The 23477-nt window shown below is 45.0% G+C and overlaps 1 protein-coding gene across 2 annotated transcripts in view; it reads right to left on the reverse strand.

Annotated features, from left to right (window-relative positions):
- Nucleotides 1-23477, reverse strand: part of LOC146772555 (mucosal pentraxin-like) — a 56430-nt gene that overhangs the window by 7935 nt on the left and 25018 nt on the right. For both annotated transcript variants that reach the window (XM_085639614.1, XM_085639615.1), the window contains exon 2: nt 7059-7130. In XM_085639614.1, coding sequence (XP_085495740.1) covers nt 7059-7116 — 58 coding nt within the window. In that variant the 5' untranslated portion in view covers nt 7117-7130. The remainder of the gene's footprint in view (nt 1-7058; nt 7131-23477) is intronic.

Raw genomic sequence — 23477 nt, forward strand, 5'->3', positions numbered from 1 at the left:
ACGTTAAGTACTCGAGCGGTGATGGGGGACAAGAGCACACAGATACATCACATTATTGATTATAATTAAGGCTACCAGTTTTCCGTTTTTACAAATAGACTGAAAATCATTTATTTTCCTGTCTGTATTTATTTTTAAATGTGGATAAAAACGGAAATTGTGTTGCTTTTTGAGTGATTCTACATACTCTCTACCATAACTGCCAGGCCAATAGCTGTGTGGACTGATAGGTGTTTAAAAAAAAAAGAGTTTTAGTCAAGAGTCTTAAACAGCAGTAGATATGCACAAGGTTGATACTGGAATTTGCATATTTTCATATAAGTGCATTGATGTATCTTCTGCGGGTGTCACAGCTCTGAAACTTGGCAGGCATTCAAGCATAAGTGCATATTTATTAGTTAAATACATGTAGAAATATACCAGTTTCAGCTTCATTTTTTCACAAAACCCAAAATAAATATGGATAAATACAGATAAAATTAACAAAAAAGAAATATGGATAAATACAGACGGAAATGTCAAAAAAATAAATACCATAAAACCGGGACCCCTAATTATAAAAGACTGTCTAACAAATATCACAAATGTTTGAAGAAACACTGGTATCTACGGATAAAATGTTGGAAGATTTTATCCCACCAAGGTCAGGTCAGACTCTCCACAGAGGTCACACATTAATTTGTGGTATACATTATGGTGTGTAAGTGTGACCGTATGAATGTGGGAAGCACCATCCGCGCTCTCAAGGATAGGGTGTGTGAACTTGTGAGAGCGGAGAAAACCGGTGACATGAGATGCCCAGTGGCGGTTCACATGAACAATTGCGAGTCACAAGGAATGCATAGGAACTTTATGTTGTACTGAATTGATCATGTGCCCAAGGAAGCCAGGGGTGGTAATAGGGAATTGATCATGAGAAGAAGAGAAGCTACGTGGATCATGAAATTACAGACAGTTGAATATGGTCTGAACATAGACCAGGAATTATACTATTTTCTGGGTGACTGAATAATCATCACGCCTGTAATGATGGTTTTTGCCTGTCGTGGAGAGGACATTTTAAGCATATGTGAGTGAGATACTCGCAGTTGTAAAATACCTGAAGAAAATGCTAGGCTAATAATGTTTACGGATCTATTTTGTGAATGGATGTAGAATCAGTAATGTTCCAAATTAGATATGATCTGTATAACCTATACTCAATTAAGAAACGTTGTGATCATTTACCACTACATACCCTGTTAAGTGATTTGCTATTTATGGATATATAAGCGGTCATGTCTTCATACGAGTACAGGGTATTTCACTTCGAGTAAAAACAATGATAGGTTCTTATTCAAACAATATACATGATGAGGTGCCTTATACTCGGTTAACAAGCAGAGCGGACACAGCTCTTATGTTGTATGCTATATGATTATCTTGTTTCACAAGACAGATGTCGATGGCCGATCAATCATCTCTGGTTTTGAGAGATATAGCACAGTAGGTGTCCGATTCCTATAAGGAGTATAAATTCACACATTGGAAGATGACCATACTTTCAGTCTGTTAGCAACAAGAATATTATTTCAGCAGTTACTATATACATTTTACTAATTCTACACACACTGACCTATGTTTGAAGAAATGATTTTTGTATGCATTAAGGCATGCACATTAATGTACACATAATAACCTCATCTATTTAATCAAGTGATAAAGACACTTCAAGATGGTGGAACCAACACGTGCAGACTTTAGTTTGTTCATTTTCTAACCATGGATAGGTCCGTGTATTTAAGACATGGCCAAGATGGCGCTGATTGTGAACGCGATTCGGTCGGACACGCCAAAAACAGAAGTCACAGAGCTTTTGCCAGCACTGGGGTAAGGAACTGGCAGGCTATTAATACAATTACTTATTGTAGTATTTAGATCTGGACTAGTTACTCAGTATAGTTTTGTTCATTGTAGGTTACAAGTGACACGTACCCGCTTGAACTTGGATTCGCGATCTACTTATATAGTTTTGGGAAATAACTACGGATTTAAGGTACGTGGATGAGATTATGTAATGATTTCTTCAGGATTATCACAAACTAGCACTCTTTTTTTATCCTGAGCTTTTGCCTTGTTACTTTTTAGATCGATACTGAAGAATACAGGCACCGAGGTGTATATAGATTTACTCACATACTTATACAAGGTGCCTAATCTAGATACGGGTCTTCCAGGCTTGCGGCACTTGTCACTTTCTGTTATGCTCGGACATATGCATCTGTTCCCGCACACCATGTCACTTTGTGGTCGGCCTGCGTTTTCATTGTGCACGGAGCATGAGTGCACACCTTATAGGTGTATACTAACATCACATACTTCATTCGAGATACGGTTCCGCATGCCATACTTCTTTGACTCGGCTGGCAGTTTCAATTGCACGGAGCTTGAGTGTACACTTTACAGGTGTATACTAACATCACATACTCATTGTGAGATATGGTCGTTTCGTAAACATGAACAGATGATTACGGGCTACTTCCTAAATTGTATATATAATTAATATACAGGTTGTAGTGGCAACCGAAGGAATCTAATTCTGTAAAGCACTTAAAGCATGTGCAAATGTATACTGCATTGCGACACCAGCTGTGGTAGACAGAGCATGATTCCATCGCTGCACGTTCAAAGACCAAACGGGTGATCTAAATAAGGGATGTATAATTTAAAGTGAACAAATGTGATGTATATGTAAGATGGGTCTTAATTGGTTTTCAGCCCTGAGGAAGTCATAGGGTGACACACCCGTTGACAAAACACATGTTGGCTGGCAGATGAACCAACATCTAAATGAAAGAAAGGCTGGCAGATGAACCAAAATCTAAATTAAAGAAAGGCTGGCAACTGAAACAAAATCAAAATTAAAGAAAAAACTGAAGAGCCTAAGGACTATTGGAAGATTGATTTGTGCTATTCACATTGCAAGTGCTAAGATATTTGTCTTGGTTAATGATGTGAATGTGGTATACTGCTCTCCTCTACCGCATGCCCCCCTTCATAGACCACTATATACCTGGCGTATGTACTACTCTCCTTCATTCAATTGTCCTGTAATTATACGATCATTCTTGTTTCCGATTCTTACCCGCTGTCGATATCCTATATATGTCCTTCCTTCCATTCTATTGTAAAGCGCTCGGGATCTTGTTTGCGCTATATAAAATTTTATAAATAAATAAAATAAAAAATATAAGATGGAAGAGGGAATGTAAGTGTGCCCCCTATTTGAAGAACAAAAACAGGTTGCATTTCACCTACTTTAAAGACCTTCAGGTCAATAAACAACAAAACAGTGTAATGGAATATAGTAAATATATACAGTTGCAGCCGACTAAAGCCCTGTCATAAGCGGGAGGAGGCGTATGAGGTATGAGGCCACTAGGGATAGCATTGGTGCGGTATTTGCCGGATCTGGTAGGCACATCCTTTTCCAAGTTCAAACTTGGAAATCAGGCATAAGAAACATAATTCGGTGCCTCCTGCACCAAATTCTGCATGTTCAGGTGATAACCTTGGATTTCTCTCATTAAATGTCAGAGAGATTGACCACTTGAGACTGCATGGGGGAAATCATTTATTGTACCTATAAATTGCCAGGTGAGGTCAACTTCTCATTACTTCGAATTCCCATCACTACACATACAGAGGGTTGCACAGAGAACAAAGTTAACAGGCTCGCTTTTAATAGAGCCCCAAGCATTGGGCAGTTTAAAGCACTTTTAATTCAAAAAGATACTGAGGAGGCGGAAGAAAGTGAAAGCTGTCACCCCCTATACATATGGGGGCATATCAACAACAACCGGCGATAATTATCTCTAAGCGCACTTAGCGCTAGGATAATTATCGCCGGCTAGCGCGAATTTTTATCGCTGAGATAGCGTGCTATTAGCAACGCTTATCTCAATAGCGATAAAAATCCTCACGCTAACAGGCTAACGTGAGATTATCGCTGGAAACCCAGCGATAATCTCACGTTACCTTGTTGATAGGGGCAGGCAAACTTAGCCATGATATCCTCCTTCCATAGGATATCATGGCTAAGTCTGAAAAATACCAGACGTAAAAAAGCAGCGCTAACCACGGTTAGCGCTGCTTTTTTTGTCTCTAACAGGGTTAGCGACATTCTTGATAATAGGAGAAATGTCGCTTAGCGACATTTCTCCTATTATTTTACTCTGGAACGCCCCCTTTGCATCTCATTAGAGATGCAAGGGGAAGCGTAGAGTAAAAGGGTGCTAACATGCAAATTTACATGTTAGCACCCTGTTGTTGATAGGGCGCTAGTTTTATCTCTCCTTTTTTGGCTTTTAAAGCCAAAAAAGCAGAGATAAAGCCCTTGTTGATATGCCCCTAAGTTTTCTTTGAAACTCATCACTTTTGCCTACAATGCATTCTTATCAAATTCCGATAATGCCAAAGAGAGCCCAAATCTGACGACCTTGAGAGATAAAAAAAGAAGCCATTAAATTATGAGAAATACTATCTATTGGGCAACACCCTTGAAATAAAAATGTGTTGTTTTGTTAACGTTTGTAATAACGTGATATACATGAGCTAAAAAACACACTACTTATTGATCCAATCCTACAGAATTTCACTAAATCAGCAGCACAAATACCACTAAATTTGCCAAGTGTGGTCTGTGTTGATTCCCAGATTAAGGGCAACAGCAATGCATGTTTGTAGTAACCAGGTACATTTTATTTATTGGATAGGTAGGTTACGGTCTAGACATGAGTCGTGCCTGAGATCCCAAACAATCTGACCTCTATGATTAATCTCAAGCACACCCAGGGTAGCCTGTCTCTTAAAACAAGACTTTCCTTGGGTACATGTGAAACAACAAACCAACAGCTAAGAAACAATTTAGAATTTGCAAACCAACTTAGTAAGAAATCTATATAAGGTTTAAAATGGCAAAAATGAAGAAAATAAAATACAGAGATTAAAACTATAGCAAAACCAAAAAGTGTTCCATTGAAAACAAACATGAAAGTGAAAACGCAATATTGGTTTATCAGGTGCAGGTGATTAGAAGTCAACACCCTTTGTTACTGATTTACGATGGACCCCATATTGGTAATTCTTGGTGGTTCATCTTGGTCAAACAATGCATCCTTGGTCTTAAATAAATTATGGAGGAGGAAAATCTTGAGTGAGGCTTTGAGAGAAACTGTAGCCAAAATGTCTTAATGCGGTCTTGCATTAACTTCCGATCTGCCATAGAGTCCCAAAAAGTTTTTGTTTTTTAAACTAAAGTGATTCCACCTAAAATGCATTTGTTGTGGGTAAAACGGGCAACTTTGCCCTGCCCTTCACAGATTACATTCAAGTCAAAACGTTTTTATAAGTACTGACACCTTTTTGGACCTCAAAAGATTACAAACGTTCGACTAGTTCCAAACAACCAAAGCAAAATCTCAACTTCCAACTGGTTCCTGGTTCAGCACCAGCACTATATGTCTGAATCACCTCATACACTTCCTAGGCATAGGGTAGAGATTTAAGAAAGAGAGACAGAGAAACCTCTAGTTATAACTTGTCAACATGTTTCGTCCTGGTAGGCCACCACATTTTCTAAGGGCCTTCTTCACTCTCAGCTACTGGAAAGTGCTTCCACAGGTAGAAGCTGATCTCATCGAGAGTGGGCGGAAATCTGACACCTGTGGGTGTGGTTTTTTAGTTTTGGGGAGAGGCACTATCAGGGCGTCCCTGTTCGAAGAGGGTAGTTCCCCCACCTCCCACGTTTCGGTGTACAAATCCACTAGTTTTGGTACCAGGGTCTGGTCATACATAGAATAAAACTCCACCAGCAGCCCATCTGGGCTGGGAGTTTTCCCTCGAGCCATTTCTTTTATTGCTGCCCTGATCTCCATCTCAGTAATCTGCCCTCCCAAGGTTGCTAGTTGGTCAGGCGGTATCACCGTAAGGGGGAAGGGTGCTAAGTAATTTGCTATGGTCTCCCTCTGCTGCGGTCTGGGCTCACAATACAACTGGGCGTAGTAAGTTCGGAAAGCGTGATTTCTTTCTCTAGGGTGATGTGTAATCCCTCCGTTTGATAGTTGTATCTGGGATATAAGGGACCTCACATGTTCAGGCTGGATCAACCACTACTGAGATCCTTCTTCACTTCACACGTCCGGACCTGCTCCTTCTCCTCTCCATGGACCATCTGCCTTCACTGACCCGCATTCTCTCCCCTCCATTTATCTGCATCCCCTCCTGCACTGACCAATTACCTGCCTCCTCAACAACTCGTTCTGTGATCTGGTCTTTCCCCTCCTTCAGTGACCCATACCCTCGCGTATCAACAGACAAGCATCTCTGCTCCACTGCTCTCATCTGCCCCCTCTCCTCTTCAGTGATCTACACCATCCCCATCACTGATCGACATCCTCTCCTGTCCACTGACTTGCACTCTCGCCCCACCTTCAGTGACTTGTACTCTCACCTATCTATTGTCATGCACCTGCTCCACTGACCTGCCCTTTCTCCTCTCCATTGACCTACCCCGATCCCCCATCACTGACCCACATTATCTTCTCGCATCCACTGACCTGCATCTTCAACAACTCCATCTGTGACCTGCACCCCGTCCCTCCTTTGGTATCCCTTACCATCACCCATCTACTGACGTACTGTCTCCATTTACCTGCCACACTGCTCTCCAATGACCTACACCATCCCCTGCAACAACAAGTAATGAATGGAATGTTTGAGTTAATCTCAGCGACTGGCAATCGCTCGGGCCACATCCAAGTCCATCGTTTTTCGCCCACCATGCCAACTCAGTTTGGACCCAGCCATATGCAAATCAGTCTTGACCCTGCACCAATAGGAACAGTTCAGCCTGAAGACATGCAAAGTATCAAAAAGGAGGTGATACTTCTACCCAATGTTGTAGTACTCCAGGGTGCATGGTAGGACAGTTTATTGGTTTTAGACCAAGGCTTGTGCACCCTTCAGTAACACCCCACAAACCTCCACCGCTGCACCGTCACTGCTTTAACAACACTTACTTGCGCCTTGGGAAACAGCTGCCATGATGCTGAGAAGGAGCAGAAATGTCAGCCTCATTTTTCCCCACGGTTCTGAAAAGTAAAGTGTTTAACTGATTAACACTTTGCATGCTGTAGGTCATTGTTGTCAAATCTAAAAGGACGAGGGTGTCAGCCATGCAAGATTTTCAGGATTTCTACTTTAAATAAATTTGAACACAATGAACTCTAAATGGAAGTCCTGTGCATAATTAGAGATGACTGTAAAAATCAGGAGTGGCACCAATCCTTGGGAACCATCTTAAACAACCCTGTGTAACCGAATGAGAGTTGTATTTACTATATGCTCTCGTGCCGGTTTGTTCATTACATTGCAGAGTCTCGCCCCGCCCTAAGTGAACGAGAGCTGCATTGCCATAGGCTGTCACACTTGTATTCAGTATGTTGCTGAGTCTCGCCCCGCCCTAAGTGAACAATAGCTGTATTGCCATAGGCTGTCACACTTGTATTCAGTATGTTGCAGCGTATCGCCCCGCCCTAAGTGAACGAGAGCTGTATTGCCATAGGCTGTCACACTTGTATTCACTATGTTGCAGAGTCTCATTCTGCCCTAAGTGAAGTTTGGTTGCTTGGCCTGTGGAGCATCACTGAGTACTTAGAGTATCAGTCTTAGTGTAGTAATGAGGATCATTAGTTACACTAGGTTTTCCTAATGCAAAACACAACCCTTTACCTCCATTAGTGACAATGGAAGTTAACCAATGAGGAATTTTCCTACAGAGCTACCAGTCTGAGACAGTGGGTAAAGTGTATCTACCTTTCAGGGAGGCTGAAAGTGGCGACCAATCACAGGCTGGGTGGCAGATTACGCTGCACTATAGAGGAAGAAATAAGCAGACTTCCTCTTTATTCATGGTTATTGTTCTGTATAACTGAAGGGTGAGGAGGTTGCAGATTATTTGAGGCACATATCTGAAGAAGTGTTGGCAAATAGGGAACTCAGTCACTGCACCACCTACGATAATCACACGTTTAACATCACATAATCATTGCCCACCTCAAGTGACCAGCTACCAATTGGTCACACATTAGATATATTGAGACATAAAAAAATGAGAGGCAATCAAAAGCTCCACAAGTAGTATTCAAATTCTTTGCTGAAATATGAAACAACTCGGTTTGTGCTTGAATTTTTCTTTTTTATTCTTTTCTTTCTTCTTAAGACACACAAATGTAGCCAATGCGTTTCACCCAACACATAGGCTTCTTCAGGGAAGTGCTTTTCAAATGGCAATGGTCGTGTATTGAATGAATGACCACGTTGCACCCAGATTTATAAACGTCTGTTCCATGCTAATTGCGAGACCCTGGAAAATTTGCCGTGTTCAGCACCAGACGTGAGTCCCTTGCTCACTTTGCCACTGGATTCAAGCAAGCCTGGCTGAAGACGGCTGAAATGCCAGAAACCGGTCCTAGGAAGCTTGTTTCCGGTCCAGGGAAGGCATGGCTTGGCAGTTCGGGCTGGACTGTTCCCATGAGGCACAGGGTCAGACTGATTTGCATATGACCATGTCTGAACTGGGGTGGCAGAGTGGGCTAAAGAACGGTGATGGATCAAACCCAGATCTGTTGACTGGGTGTGAGTATTTGATTGGTTCTGATGCTCCGTCCATCACCACCCTCTTTTGTACCGCTTTGTTCGCCATAAGTTGGCAGGGTATGCTCAGACGTGAGTCCCTTGCTCACTTTGCCAATGGATTCAAGCAAGCCTGGCTGAAGACGGCTGAAATGCCAGAAACCGGTCCCAGGAAGCTTGTTTCCGGTCCAAGGAAGGCATGGCTGGGCAGTTCGGGCTGGACTGTTCCCATGAGGCACAGGGTCAGACTGATTTGCATATGACCATGTCTGAACTGGGGTGGCAGAGTGGGCTAAAGAACGGTGATGGATCAAACCCAGATCTGTTGACTGGGTGTGAGTATTTGATTGGTTCTGATGCTCCGTCCATCACCACCCTCTTTTGTACCGCTTTGTTCGCCATAAGTTGGCAGGGTATGCTCAGACGTGAGTCCCTTGCTCACTTTGCCACTGGATTCAAGCAAGCCTGGCTGAAGACGGCTGAAATGCCAGAAACCGGTCCTAGGAAGCTTGTTTCCGGTCCAGGGAAGGCATGGCTTGGCAGTTCGGGCTGGACTGTTCCCACGAGGCACAGGGTCAGACTGATTTGCATATGACCATGTCTGAACTGGGGTGGCAGAGTGGGCTAAAGAACGGTGATGGATCAAACCCAGATCTGTTGACTGGGTGTGAGTATTTGATTGGTTCTGATGCTCCGTCCATCACCACCCTCTTTTGTACCGCTGTGTTCAGCACCAAAGTCAACAGCGCTGCACCCATGTACACGTACGACATTGATGACTTTGGTGCCGAGCACGGCGAATCATAACAAAGTACTGAAAACACCAACAAGAGACTTTTAAAATTTTTTGATATTTTGGACACTATACAGTTCCAGCTGTTTTTTGTTTCCAGGGTGTTAAATTAGCGTGGAACAGATGCTCATAAATCTCGGTGCAACAAACTCATTCATGCAATACAGAACCATTGCCATTTGATAAACACTGCCCTGAAGAAGCAAATGTTTGGGGCGAAACGTCTTGGCTGCATTTGTCTGTCTTTCTAAAGAAGAAAGACAAGAATCAAAAAGAAAAATTGAAGCACAAACTGACTTGTTTCATACTGCAGCAAAGAATTTGAATACTACTTTTGGAGCTTTTGATTGCCTCTCATTTTTGAGGCACATACTTGTCATTTAATGTGAGGCTAAATGAGCATGGATTAGTTTGTCACCTCTTTCTTACACGAAATGTGAAATGTCTCTTAAGCATCGTTAGGGGTGTCTGTTTCATATAAGTGATGGTGAGAAGTGTATGAATATACTGGGACATTAGAGATGACATTAAGGGGATATGTTTTATATAAGTGGTGATGAGAAGTGTGTGAATGTACAGGGGCATTAAGGGGGCATGTTTTATATAAGTGGTGATAAGAAGTGTGTGAATGTACAGGCAGCATGGGTATAATTATTTCTACAGTGAGGGTTCTTCTGTCCAGGTCTTCCTGTCCCATTCCTAGCCCACTCCCTCCCATGTCATGTTTCTGGTTATTGTTTCTTCTCTTGATTTGTAGCTGTGGTGTTCTCAGGATGTTCGCATGAAGTACTTCCCGCTTTATGCATGTTGGATAATCCGGCAGCATATTGAGGGAAGTTTTTTTACTTTTGCTAGGTAATCAGTTTCTGTGGTGCAGGAGAGCTGCTCATGATGTAAGGAATGGGACAGGAAGACAGGCGAGCGGGTAATGGCTACTAAGGCCCCATCATTCACAGAAAATCTCCACGCAACTGACAACGAAGTCCTGCCTGCTGACTAAAGGTTTATGGTTACCCACCCACAGGAGGATAACTTCCGGACACATTCAATCTTCTCACGTGTCAAACAGCTGTGAAGGAATAGAAAACAAAAACGTGTGATAACACTTTGTAGTGAGAGTCAATAGGTGAATCCTGTTTGGGTGGCAGAGTGTGTGTACATCTGTCAGAGGGAGACAAGAAATCTAAACTCTAATTTTCGCCTTCTCTGTTCTTTTTGTCTTTCATGCCATATCTTTCGTATTCTCTCTCCGTCTCTTTTTGTTTTGCTATCTCTGCATCAAGCTTTTTCTCATTCTCTCCCTCACACTTAAGCTCTCACTTAATCACCTCTTTTATCTTGTTCTTTGACCTGTCTCTCTCTCTTTACCTCTTCTCTCTCCTCCTGTAATATGTGTTTCTTTAGCCGTCTCATCTCTTTCTCTCTCGCTCTCTCTTTTGCTCTTTATCCGTCCATTTCCATTTTACTCTGTCTCTCTTTCCATGTCAGGCTTTCTTTCTCTTCTTCCTTTATGATTGGTGAGGATCTTTCTGGTACTCTCTTTCTCCCTCTTTTTATGTCTGCCACTTCCCTCTCAATCATCGCTTTCTCTAGTTCCTTGTATCTATGTCTCCGCAATGTTTATTTCGGAAAATAAATATGTAAGTGGAGTGGGTCAAACATATCCTTAAGAGTCTGTAGCCAGCGCTACCCAATGCCAGTGGGTACCACCAAGGATGCCTGGTCCTGATTCCACCACATTCCTCTGTCTTCCGTCACCCGCACTTCATGTCTTTTAATATAACTCCTGAAGGTTCATCTGAATCCCTACTTCCTCCGTTGTCCAGCGGCGGCTCCTCCGCTAAGGCGAAGGAGCGCTGCCCCACTACACTCTGAGCAGTGCAAAAAGGAAAAATTAAATTAAAATAACACAATGTTATTAGCATTTTATTTTTCTGTACTGGCTCAGTTTGTTTTCATTTTAGGTGTGGGGCGGGGTGGGGCTGGACTGTTCAGAGCAGGGGGAGGAGTGGTGGGCACTCTCCAAGTGAGCATGACGGTTTGGACGGCTGTCTTGGGCCGGCCAAACAGACATGCGCACTTAGCATTTCTCCACCCGGCTGTGTTGCACAGCCTGGTAGAGAACAGTCCCAGGCTCCCAGTCCCTGTCTGAGTGGCGAATCATGCGGCTCAGACCAATCACGACTCTGCTGTCAGGCTGCTGAATTACCAGCAGGACAGCAGCGTCCTGATTGGCTTTGGAGAGTCTGGGAGCCTGTGTGCTTCCGTGCGTTGACCGATGAGGACGGAGGGAAGGCAGCGGCCTGCGAGTAGGTGACTTTTTATTCTACCCCCACCCCACCTGTGCTATTCCGTGGCAGCTGTCACTGCCTTTGTCACTGATTTCCCATCTTTCTCCTCCTCCTTCTTCTTCTGCCTCTTCTGCACCTCTATTCTCTTTTTCTAGATCAAAGTCTGATGATGAAAAATAGGTTCAAGTCCCCCGGAATGAGTGATTGTCCCCACTACCTTTAACCACTGGTATGTATTAAGCACTGTGTCTCTGTCTATCACCTTTTACAGCGGTCTTTGTCTCCCACATACGCACTCTTTTTTCTCATTCATTAATTCTTTTTTCTTCATCTAGCTATTTCCCTTTGTACTTTGTTCTCCCTCTTTACCTCTCCTTTTGTCACCCCTCTTTCCAAATTCAGGGCCAGCAGCTATTTTTGAGCCGGATCCAGGATCCGGGCTCGCTATGGTAAAATGTGCAGATCTTGTCCTGCTGCAATTTGCCCACAAAGTCAGCTGCACCCGCGCTTTCCCCACTGTGTGTACAGAGCAACAACCTGCAGACACGGAGGAAGGTCTCTTACTTACAGTTCCGGCTGAGCCCAACACAAATGCATCACTTAATAGGCCATCAGCACTCCTTTGGTGCCAGTCCCAGCTGAGAGCTAGGTGGAACTTTAACGTTTTGATGACAATGCTGTTGAGGAAACAAAGGTATTCAGCTTGCCACTTCACAAGTGCTTAAGCTAAACCATGATTTGTAATCGACATACATTCACTGTAAGGTCAGATATTTCTATTTGAGCAATTACACTAATAACGGTTTATATCGAACTTAATATTAAGTCTTGATTACTATCCAATGGAATAATTGTTATCAACTTTAGAATAACGAGCTTTTGAGAAACAAAACAGTAGGGTTTCTCTATTTATGCCTTGCAACCTACATTATGCCTTGTTCCGGTTCATAATACACAGAGCTGTAATGCAAGTATTTTAACTTGTGACATGAAGGAGACATGGGGATCTCTGCAGCAAATGCAGTATCCCACTGAGATGTCTGGGTTAAATACAAATCTGTGTCCTGCATGTTAGACCTGCCTGCTTTCTGGCAGGCACTTAACCCTCTGTTTCATGCGGTGGTCGAAGTGGAGTTAAAAAAATAGGGGAACTGTAGGCGGAGATCAGGGGGTGGGAACAACCTGCGGATTGGGTCAGTGGGCGGAGTCAGAGGTGTGGCCAGAAAGAGCAAATCATTCAAATGTTTAGTGTTTGTTTGGCATTTTACTACCCAGCTAATCACGTTTTTTTTATTCAGCCGATGGATACACGTTTATTTAAGGTTTAATATGAGTTATTGACATTAAAATACATTCACAAAGTGGGATTTGTTTCCGATCACAGAATGTCCCAAATAGGCTTAAAAGTGGAATCACAAGCCATTTGTCTCTGAGCCATGGAGTTTCTGTCATCAGCACTTCTCCCTTTTTCCACAAGAGCAGTTCAAACATGAATGGCAAAATAGCCTAGTTTGCAAATGCTTTCTATACAATTATGGCTCTGCAATATTTGCCACATAATGCATCCCCTGCTGCATAATTTAACGATTTTAACTAATTGTTCGTAGCTCAAACGGATCAAAAGTTACAAACAAACGTGACTTGTGTTTCTGCGAAGTGGACAGCCCTTTGCAAAGGTTGAATGATCACGCTTCTCAATGCTGCATTTGTATGATGCACTGCTACTTATAAGGCAAAATCTTTGCCGACTCTTAGCATGTGTAAAAATGTAAAAATTATGAAGTATCAGAAAATATAAAGCATTACGCTGCAGCTTTTTTTTTGCTGCATAATTTAGTCAACACTGCAGAATAATTTTGTCCTCCATTGCTACATAATTACACTGGTCCTAAAGCAGGCAACACATGTTTAAAGTGCTTGTGCATGAAGCAGAGAGGCCGTGAAGTTTGTGAACTAAGTTTGGTGTGCGTGCAAATCCTGCATCGCCGACCCCTGGTGAGTTGCACCTACTACTGCTGAAACAAGGCCAATGGAGGTACCTATGGGTGAGGCGGACTGGTCTCAACGGCAAGGCCAGCTTTAACGCTGGTGGAGCCCGGTGCGACAATGTTTATTGGTGCCCCCAATTACTCCCTCCGCCATGGATTCCTTCACTACCACCCTTCAACAGTGCCCCTCGAGTCTCCAGAGCCACTGTCTCGCTCAGATGCATTTGATTTGATTTACAGCGCCACTGGTACCAGTGTAGGGTGTCAGAGCACTTTACATCACACATTACAGAGAGAGACAATCAATCATGTGTGTAAATCACTCTATAGGAAATACATAGGAAAAAATACTACAAGGTGTAGGAGTCACATGACACTATACTAGTAAGCAGTATAGTTTAATAGTGATTGGTCTGGAGAAACACAAACTCTGAATTTAGAACTTAATACCATGGTTTGGGGTTCTCTTTAATAGTCAGAATTGATTTTATCCATATGCAACGTTAGGATAATCAAAGACTGGGGGAAATAACATAACTTTCTAATTTATACCTTGCAGTTTGATTGCAGCCCATAGATGACAGTTAATAGCTCACTATTCTATGTTAGGATTTTGACTTATAAACTGCAAGTAAGAAAAGGATCTCTCTGACAAAAGCAGTAACCCACTGACCTGTTTACATTATGTGTACTTTGTGATCTGCATGGTACATGCTCTTTGCAGCAGGCACATTAACCCTCTGCGCTACCTTTCCACGGGTCAAAACTGCACAGCCCTGGGAAGGGTGTATGACCAACTTACTCGCTCTCGCCACCATAGGCAGATCTACTCCTGCTCGACCAAAGGCTGCCCAGCCCACAAGGGAGTAGTGCAGAAAGCTGGCCCAGGCCTCTCTGTAACCACTAACCCGAGGACACACAGTGCCAGTTTTATTTCTAGGCACTTGAGTGTCCTGGGAGATGGGGTGGGAGGTCGGGGGCTGCAGCACAAGAGCACATATCAGCTACGGCTCAACAGAGTTGTGTCTCCCTGCTCCAGCCCTCCGAACAGGCAAACATAGTATTTCTGCTGATTGACATACAAAAATAAAATGTGCTGCAGTTCACCGCTAGAGCAGGTACAGAAAACAGGTCTCCTGAATGGACAATATATTTCATATATTTGAAGTGTATGTGAACATTCAGCCAATAATGTCCACATATACGGCATAGAACATAAAAGTAATTGTTAACTACCCTTTAATTAGCGTTAAATACTGCGTTAATTACTTCCCAAATGTACTTGTTTGATCGCCCTCAGAAGAATGAAAACACGAGTTGGCCCTGCAGGGATTCAAATGTATGCTACGGACACGATATGCAGATGATTGCAGCATGTGCCTAACACACTTCGCTTTCTTATCAGTAACAGAACCTATGCCTTACAGGTGGTCACTAAATCGAGAAAGGTGGGGCCGGGATCGGCCCGCCGCAAATATGGCGGGGCACCTCCCCCCCCCCCTCGCCTGTGCACCCGGCGGCGCGTGCCACCGCGTCACCATGACGCAGTGGGCGCGCCACGTCCGGGATTGGCTCGTGACGGCGACCCCCATGGCCTGGAAGCGATTAATGCGCTTCCAGGTCATGGGGGTTGCTGGGGACAGGCCAGTTAGAACTGGTCTGCCCCCAGTACTGTGATAAAAGGCCGGGGAGCGCGGGACTCGGTCTCTTTGTCCCGCGCTCTCCCAGCATCCGGACGCAGCCCCAGGAGGCTGCTCACGTTTTTGTTTATTTGTCTTTCAGGTGCCGAATCCATCGAGCGAGTCCAGCTGAAGGAGGACTTCGTGGTGGCTGAGCCGAGGTGCCGAATCGATTCCAGCAGATTACGGAGCGAGTCCGGCTGAGGGAGGACTTCGTGGTGGCTGAGTCGAGGTGCGACTAGTCCCGGTTGAAGGCTGAGGCGAGAGCGGTGTTTGTCGGCAGGAAGATAAAAGGATCGGAGCTTTTCGGATTGGTTCTAGGCTGTGGGTTTGTAGGTGCGCGCACGCGCCTAGAAGGTATTTGCGGGGGCAGGGGCTCCGGTTTCGGCGGTGATGCGAATGATACGGAGTCACTGTGGCATACAGGTTAAAGTCTAGGATCTTTTGCGCACAAGGTTACGGGTTCAATTCCCACTGTTTCTGCCCAAATCAAAAATCGTGCTCTTAAGAAATTGAAGTAACACCATTTGCTCGTGTTTGTCTTCTCGCAGTTACTACACGGCATGTGCTTTTGAGCGCGCTGAGTTTCCTGGAGTAATCATTCTCAGCAAGGGATCGTACAAATATCATTACTGCTGCTGTTGCTTTAAAAGATTTGTTTGTCAGCATAATTACGGGAGTGATTGGGATCGATGCTTAAAGCAGCAGGGGGCATACAAATTGAAGGTTGAGGAACCTTATTAGTCAGTGTTAGGTTGCAATCATATAGTTTCGGTGGGTGCATGTTTTTGAGAAGTAAGGCTGGTACTCGGAGAGCCACTCAGAAGTGAGGGTGGGTTTACAATTTTGCAACTCTTCCTGTTTCGTGTCGCAATTTTACCGCGCTTGCAGGGTTATAAGGCCTTCATGTGTGATTGGTAGGGGGGGCAGATACAGTGTATTGAATATTGTGTTTTTAAAATCGCGCTAAGCCTGTGTTGCTTGTTTTTTTCCCAGGTAAAGAGCAAGTTGAATTGGGTTGGCAGGGAGATATTGATGGATAGGTGTGGGGGTCATATTTTAGCATAGCAGGTAAGCGGGTAGCTAAGCGTTCTCGCATGGAGCATATGCTGGAGGCAATGATGCGCAGGATGGCGACTATGGATAGGAGATGGGGCAAGGTAGAACAAATGGGGCATAGCCTAGAGAAGCTCAGGCAGAAAGTGGAGGATCAGGGCGGGCCGTCCGGCAGGCCCAAGCGGACAATAGTACCCCGGAAACAGAGACGGGAATTGGAGGCTCTCCCCAAGCGGGATAGACACAAGAAGGGGAAGAATCAGGATCCCAAAATAGCGCAACCTTTAGAGACACCTGGGGGGGTGGTCCTTCTGGGCTTCCAGTAGTGCCAGAGATCCCTAAAAGGGACTCCTGATTTAGTGCCCAACGTCCCAGGGTCAGCCGTGCTGGTATCTGCACCAGTTCCGGTGCCTCCAGCGGTTGCACCGGTAGAGCCAAGTATCATACCCGTTTTGCCCCCATCATGCCCAAATGTTCCGGTCTTGAACACGGTGGCCCCGGACCCTGTATTATCACCAGCAGTGGGTGGGCAGGTGCCGCTTGAATTAGCTACTCAAATAGCGGCAGTTCTTCCATGGTTAGGAAAGGGGGGGTGCTGCCCTTGTCGGTGGGCGCCGATCCTTTGGCAGAGGCGCAAAGAATGGTGGCAAAGATCATGGCGGCCTTAGCGGGGAACAGAGTCTGGGCGCCGATAAGGCTCCGCAATCACAGCCAGGGCTCCAGGAAAGCGACAGCGGAAAAGGCAAGACGGCGGAGTCAGTGGGTAAGGAGCTGGCTTTGCCATTGTTGGGCGCGGGGGTGTTACCTTCCAGAAAATAATATTTAGCGCGGCATGTTGCGCGCGATGTGAAGGAATTGATTTGGTCTGGGGCGTATGTTAACATGTTTTCCTTGCTGGTGGACAACAGAGAAATGGAATATGCGAAGAGGCAGAAGGATTGGATGCTTCCCAGTGAGTGGCGGGCGGAAATGTCCAGATTCAGGGTAGAGGAGACACTGACAAACTGGATAAGGGCATTTTCTGTGTTTATGGCCAAGTGGCGGAACGTACACCTAATATGCAAGCAGAAATGACATGTTACCAGAGCAGGGTGGCAATGACACATGATAAATATGGTGGCGTGGGTTGGAAGGAATATGATATGAACTTCAGGAAGGCGAAAGAGTTTGACCCTTCACTCACATGGGACCGGGTGGATTCTATCTCCTGGTTTGACCAGTTTGGCCCAGGGCAGCCGGGCAGTACAGGCCAGAATTGGGGCAAGGCACACATTCCGCCGCCACATCAGCCCTTTCGGCCAGGGCACACCGGGGGCTCGGCACCGGGTACTGAAAAAGGGGGAAGGCGAAAAGGAGTGTGCTGGGATTTTAATAGGAAGTCATGTACCAGAGCTCAAGGCACTTGTAAATTCAGGCACGCATGCTCCATTTGTAATCACCCCTCTCACCCAGAGTCAAAATGCCTTAAGAAAGGGAATGCCTTTTCAGGGACTAGAGGGGGGAAGAAACAGGATTGAGGAGAAAGGAGAGAAGGTAACGCATTCACCCATTGATGTCTTTGCTATGAATCCCTGGTTAAATAGGTATCCAGATCATGCTTCAGCTAGGATGCTGCAAGAACGTTTTTTGTATGGTTTCAGGATACCAGTTGGGGATTACAAAGGGACATCGGGGTGCAAAAATCAGATGTCTGTCAGATCAAACCCAGGGGTTGTAGTGCAAAAAATCAAGAAGGAATTGGGCTTAGGGAGAATAGCGGGTCCGTTTGATTTCGCCCCGGTGCCAAACTTTGTCTGTTCCCCCCTAGGGGTGATACCAAAAAAGGAAGAAGGGGAGTTTAGGTTGATTCATAATCTGTCAGCTCCGAGAGGCAAGTCATTGAATGACGCCATCAATGAAGAACTGTGCAGTGTGAAATATGCTTCATTTGATCAGGCGGTAGAGATGTTGAGGGTTTTGGGACCAGGGGCCTTGCTGGCAAAATCAGATATTGAATCTGCATTCCGACTGTTGCCGGTGCATCCTTTAGATCATCACCTGCTAGGTTTTTCATTTCAAGGAAGGTTTTACATGGATAGGTGCATGCCCATGGGTTGTTCGGTTTCCTGTGCTTACTTTGAAAAATTTAGTTCATTTCTGGAATGGGTTTTCAGACAAGTGACAGGACATCATTTTGTGATGCATTATCTTGATGACTTTCTCTTTCTGGGATCAGCGGGCTCCCAGGAATGTTCTGTGGCATTGGAGGAATTCTGTGTACTCATGCTTACATTTGGGGTCCCCCTGGCTCAGGGGAAGACAGTGGGGCCAACAACCACAATTGAGTTCTTAGGCATTGAAGTGGATTCAGTACAAGGCTATTTTAGGTTACCTGAACAAAATATAATGAAATTCCGTGCAGCTTTGCAAAAGTGTTTGTCTAAGGATAAAGTAACCCTACACCAGTTGCAGCAGGTTGTAGGCCAGTTGAATTTTGCGCTAAGGGTGATACCTATGGCTCGACCATTCTCTCGTTCCATTTCTCAGGCCATGACAGGCTTACACGAAAAACACCATCACACACGACTGTCATCTGAGGTTCGCCAGGACATGCGGATTTGGATTGCAAGTCTGGAGGGATTCAATGGCAGAGTAGTGTGGCCCGGTCCCCCCACTACTTCTGCTGAGTTGGGTTTATGGACTGACGCAGAGGGTAGTGTGGGATTTGGTGCCATACTCGGGAACAAGTGGGTGGCCCAGCGGTGGCCGGGGTGGTGGTTCGAGAGTGGTTTAACAGCCAACATAGGTTTTTTGGAGCTGTTTCCCTATTTGGGTTGCATTGACGGTGTGGCCCCATGATCTGCAGAATCAGTCTGTAATCTTTTGGTCAGATAACATGACAGTGGTGGAATCCATCAATCAACAGGCGGCAAGGTGTAAAATGATTCTTCGCCTGTTGAAAGAGATAGTGCTGCTATGTATGAAGCTGAACATACAGTTTAGGGCTAAACATGTCCCGGGAGTGCGGAATAATGCTGCTGACGCACTCTCTCGCTTCAAGATGCAGGTTTTCAGGGAACATCTACCATCCGCAGAGACAACATCACCACACTTTCCCGAAGTTCTTTGGCAGATTGGTGCCCCCAGCTACAGAACCTCGTGGCTGCTAGCCCAGCTCCCAGGACCAGGAAAGCTTATGAAGGAGCGTTTTGGTCTTACTGTACTTTTTTGGGCCAGGACTGGGAGGATAGATGGGATACGTCAGGCGCATTTCTCTAATAGACATACATTCACTGTAAGGTCAGATATTTCTATTTGAGCAATTACACTAATAACGGTTTATATCGAACTTAATATTAAGTCTTGATTACTATCCAATGGAATAATTGTTATCAACTTTAGAATAACGAGCTTTTGAGAAACAAAACAGTAGGGTTTCTCTATTTATGCCTTGCAACCTACATTATGCCTTGTTCCGGTTCATAATACACAGAGCTGTAATGCAAGTATTTTAACTTGTGACATGAAGGAGACATGGGGATCTCTGCAGCAAATGCAGTATCCCACTGAGATGTCTGGGTTAAATACAAATCTGTGTCCTGCATGTTAGACCTGCCTGCTTTCTGGCAGGCACTTAACCCTCTGTTTCATGCGGTGGTCGAAGTGGAGTTAAAAAAATAGGGGAACTGTAGGCGGAGATCAGGGGGTGGGAACAACCTGCGGATTGGGTCAGTGGGCGGAGTCAGAGGTGTGGCCAGAAAGAGCAAATCATTCAAATGTTTAGTGTTTGTTTGGCATTTTACTACCCAGCTAATCACGTTTTTTTTATTCAGCCGATGGATACACGTTTATTTAAGGTTTAATATGAGTTATTGACATTAAAATACATTCACAAAGTGGAATTTGTTTCCGATCACAGAATGTCCCAAATAGGCTTAAAAGTGGAATCACAAGCCATTTGTCTCTGAGCCATGGAGTTTCTGTCATCAGCACTTCTCCCTTTTTCCACAAGAGCAGTTCAAACATGAATGGCAAAATAGCCTAGTTTGCAAATGCTTTCTATACAATTATGGCTCTGCAATATTTGCCACATAATGCATCCCCTGCTGCATAATTTAACGATTTTAACTAATTGTTCGTAGCTCAAACGGATCAAAAGTTACAAACAAACGTGACTTGTGTTTCTGCGAAGTGGACAGCCCTTTGCAAAGGTTGAATGATCACGCTTCTCAATGCTGCATTTGTATGATGCACTGCTACTTATAAGGCAAAATCTTTGCCGACTCTTAGCATGTGTAAAAATGTAAAAATTATGAAGTATCAGAAAATATAAAGCATTACGCTGCAGCTTTTTTTTTGCTGCATAATTTAGTCAACACTGCAGAATAATTTTGTCCTCCATTGCTACATAATTACACTGGTCCTAAAGCAGGCAACACATGTTTAAAGTGCTTGTGCATGAAGCAGAGAGGCCGTGAAGTTTGTGAACTAAGTTTGGTGTGCGTGCAAATCCTGCATCGCCGACCCCTGGTGAGTTGCACCTACTACTGCTGAAACAAGGCCAATGGAGGTACCTATGGGTGAGGCGGACTGGTCTCAACGGCAAGGCCAGCTTTAACGCTGGTGGAGCCCGGTGCGACAATGTTTATTGGTGCCCCCAATTACTCCCTCCGCCATGGATTCCTTCACTACCACCCTTCAACAGTGCCCCTCGAGTCTCCAGAGCCACTGTCTCGCTCAGATGCATTTGATTTGATTTACAGCGCCACTGGTACCAGTGTAGGGTGTCAGAGCACTTTACATCACACATTACAGAGAGAGACAATCAATCATGTGTGTAAATCACTCTATAGGAAATACATAGGAAAAAATACTACAAGGTGTAGGAGTCACATGACACTATACTAGTAAGCAGTATAGTTTAATAGTGATTGGTCTGGAGAAACACAAACTCTGAATTTAGAACTTAATACCATGGTTTGGGGTTCTCTTTAATAGTCAGAATTGATTTTATCCATATGCAACGTTAGGATAATCAAAGACTGGGGGAAATAACATAACTTTCTAATTTATACCTTGCAGTTTGATTGCAGCCCATAGATGACAGTTAATAGCTCACTATTCTATGTTAGGATTTTGACTTATAAACTGCAAGTAAGAAAAGGATCTCTCTGACAAAAGCAGTAACCCACTGACCTGTTTACATTATGTGTACTTTGTGATCTGCATGGTACATGCTCTTTGCAGCAGGCACATTAACCCTCTGCGCTACCTTTCCACGGGTCAAAACTGCACAGCCCTGGGAAGGGTGTATGACCAACTTACTCGCTCTCGCCACCATAGGCAGATCTACTCCTGCTCGACCAAAGGCTGCCCAGCCCACAAGGGAGTAGTGCAGAAAGCTGGCCCAGGCCTCTCTGTAACCACTAACCCGAGGACACACAGTGCCAGTTTTATTTCTAGGCACTTGAGTGTCCTGGGAGATGGGGTGGGAGGTCGGGGGCTGCAGCACAAGAGCACATATCAGCTACGGCTCAACAGAGTTGTGTCTCCCTGCTCCAGCCCTCCGAACAGGCAAACATAGTATTTCTGCTGATTGACATACAAAAATAAAATGTGCTGCAGTTCACCGCTAGAGCAGGTACAGAAAACAGGTCTCCTGAATGGACAATATATTTCATATATTTGAAGTGTATGTGAACATTCAGCCAATAATGTCCACATATACGGCATAGAACATAAAAGTAATTGTTAACTACCCTTTAATTAGCGTTAAATACTGCGTTAATTACTTCCCAAATGTACTTGTTTGATCGCCCTCAGAAGAATGAAAACACGAGTTGGCCCTGCAGGGATTCAAATGTATGCTACGGACACGATATGCAGATGATTGCAGCATGTGCCTAACACACTTCGCTTTCTTATCAGTAACAGAACCTATGCCTTACAGGTGGTCACTAAATCGAGAAAGGTGGGGCCGGGATCGGCCCGCCGCAAATATGGCGGGGCACCTCCCCCCCCCCCCTCGCCTGTGCACCCGGCGGCGCGTGCCACCGCGTCACCATGACGCAGTGGGCGCGCCACGTCCGGGATTGGCTCGTGACGGCGACCCCCATGGCCTGGAAGCGATTAATGCGCTTCCAGGTCATGGGGGTTGCTGGGGACAGGCCAGTTAGAACTGGTCTGCCCCCAGTACTGTGATAAAAGGCCGGGGAGCGCGGGACTCGGTCTCTTTGTCCCGCGCTCTCCCAGCATCCGGACGCAGCCCCAGGAGGCTGCTCACGTTTTTGTTTATTTGTCTTTCAGGTGCCGAATCCATCGAGCGAGTCCAGCTGAAGGAGGACTTCGTGGTGGCTGAGCCGAGGTGCCGAATCGATTCCAGCAGATTACGGAGCGAGTCCGGCTGAGGGAGGACTTCGTGGTGGCTGAGTCGAGGTGCGACTAGTCCCGGTTGAAGGCTGAGGCGAGAGCGGTGTTTGTCGGCAGGAAGATAAAAGGATCGGAGCTTTTCGGATTGGTTCTAGGCTGTGGGTTTGTAGGTGCGCGCACGCGCCTAGAAGGTATTTGCGGGGGCAGGGGCTCCGGTTTCGGCGGTGATGCGAATGATACGGAGTCACTGTGGCATACAGGTTAAAGTCTAGGATCTTTTGCGCACAAGGTTACGGGTTCAATTCCCACTGTTTCTGCCCAAATCAAAAATCGTGCTCTTAAGAAATTGAAGTAACACCATTTGCTCGTGTTTGTCTTCTCGCAGTTACTACACGGCATGTGCTTTTGAGCGCGCTGAGTTTCCTGGAGTAATCATTCTCAGCAAGGGATCGTACAAATATCATTACTGCTGCTGTTGCTTTAAAAGATTTGTTTGTCAGCATAATTACGGGAGTGATTGGGATCGATGCTTAAAGCAGCAGGGGGCATACAAATTGAAGGTTGAGGAACCTTATTAGTCAGTGTTAGGTTGCAATCACATAGTTTCGGTGGGTGCATGTTTTTGAGAAGTAAGGCTGGTACTCGGAGA

The sequence above is a fragment of the Triturus cristatus genome, chromosome 12, assembly GCF_964204655.1.
Source record: "Triturus cristatus chromosome 12, aTriCri1.1, whole genome shotgun sequence".
NCBI classification, from domain to species: domain Eukaryota; kingdom Metazoa; phylum Chordata; class Amphibia; order Caudata; family Salamandridae; genus Triturus; species Triturus cristatus.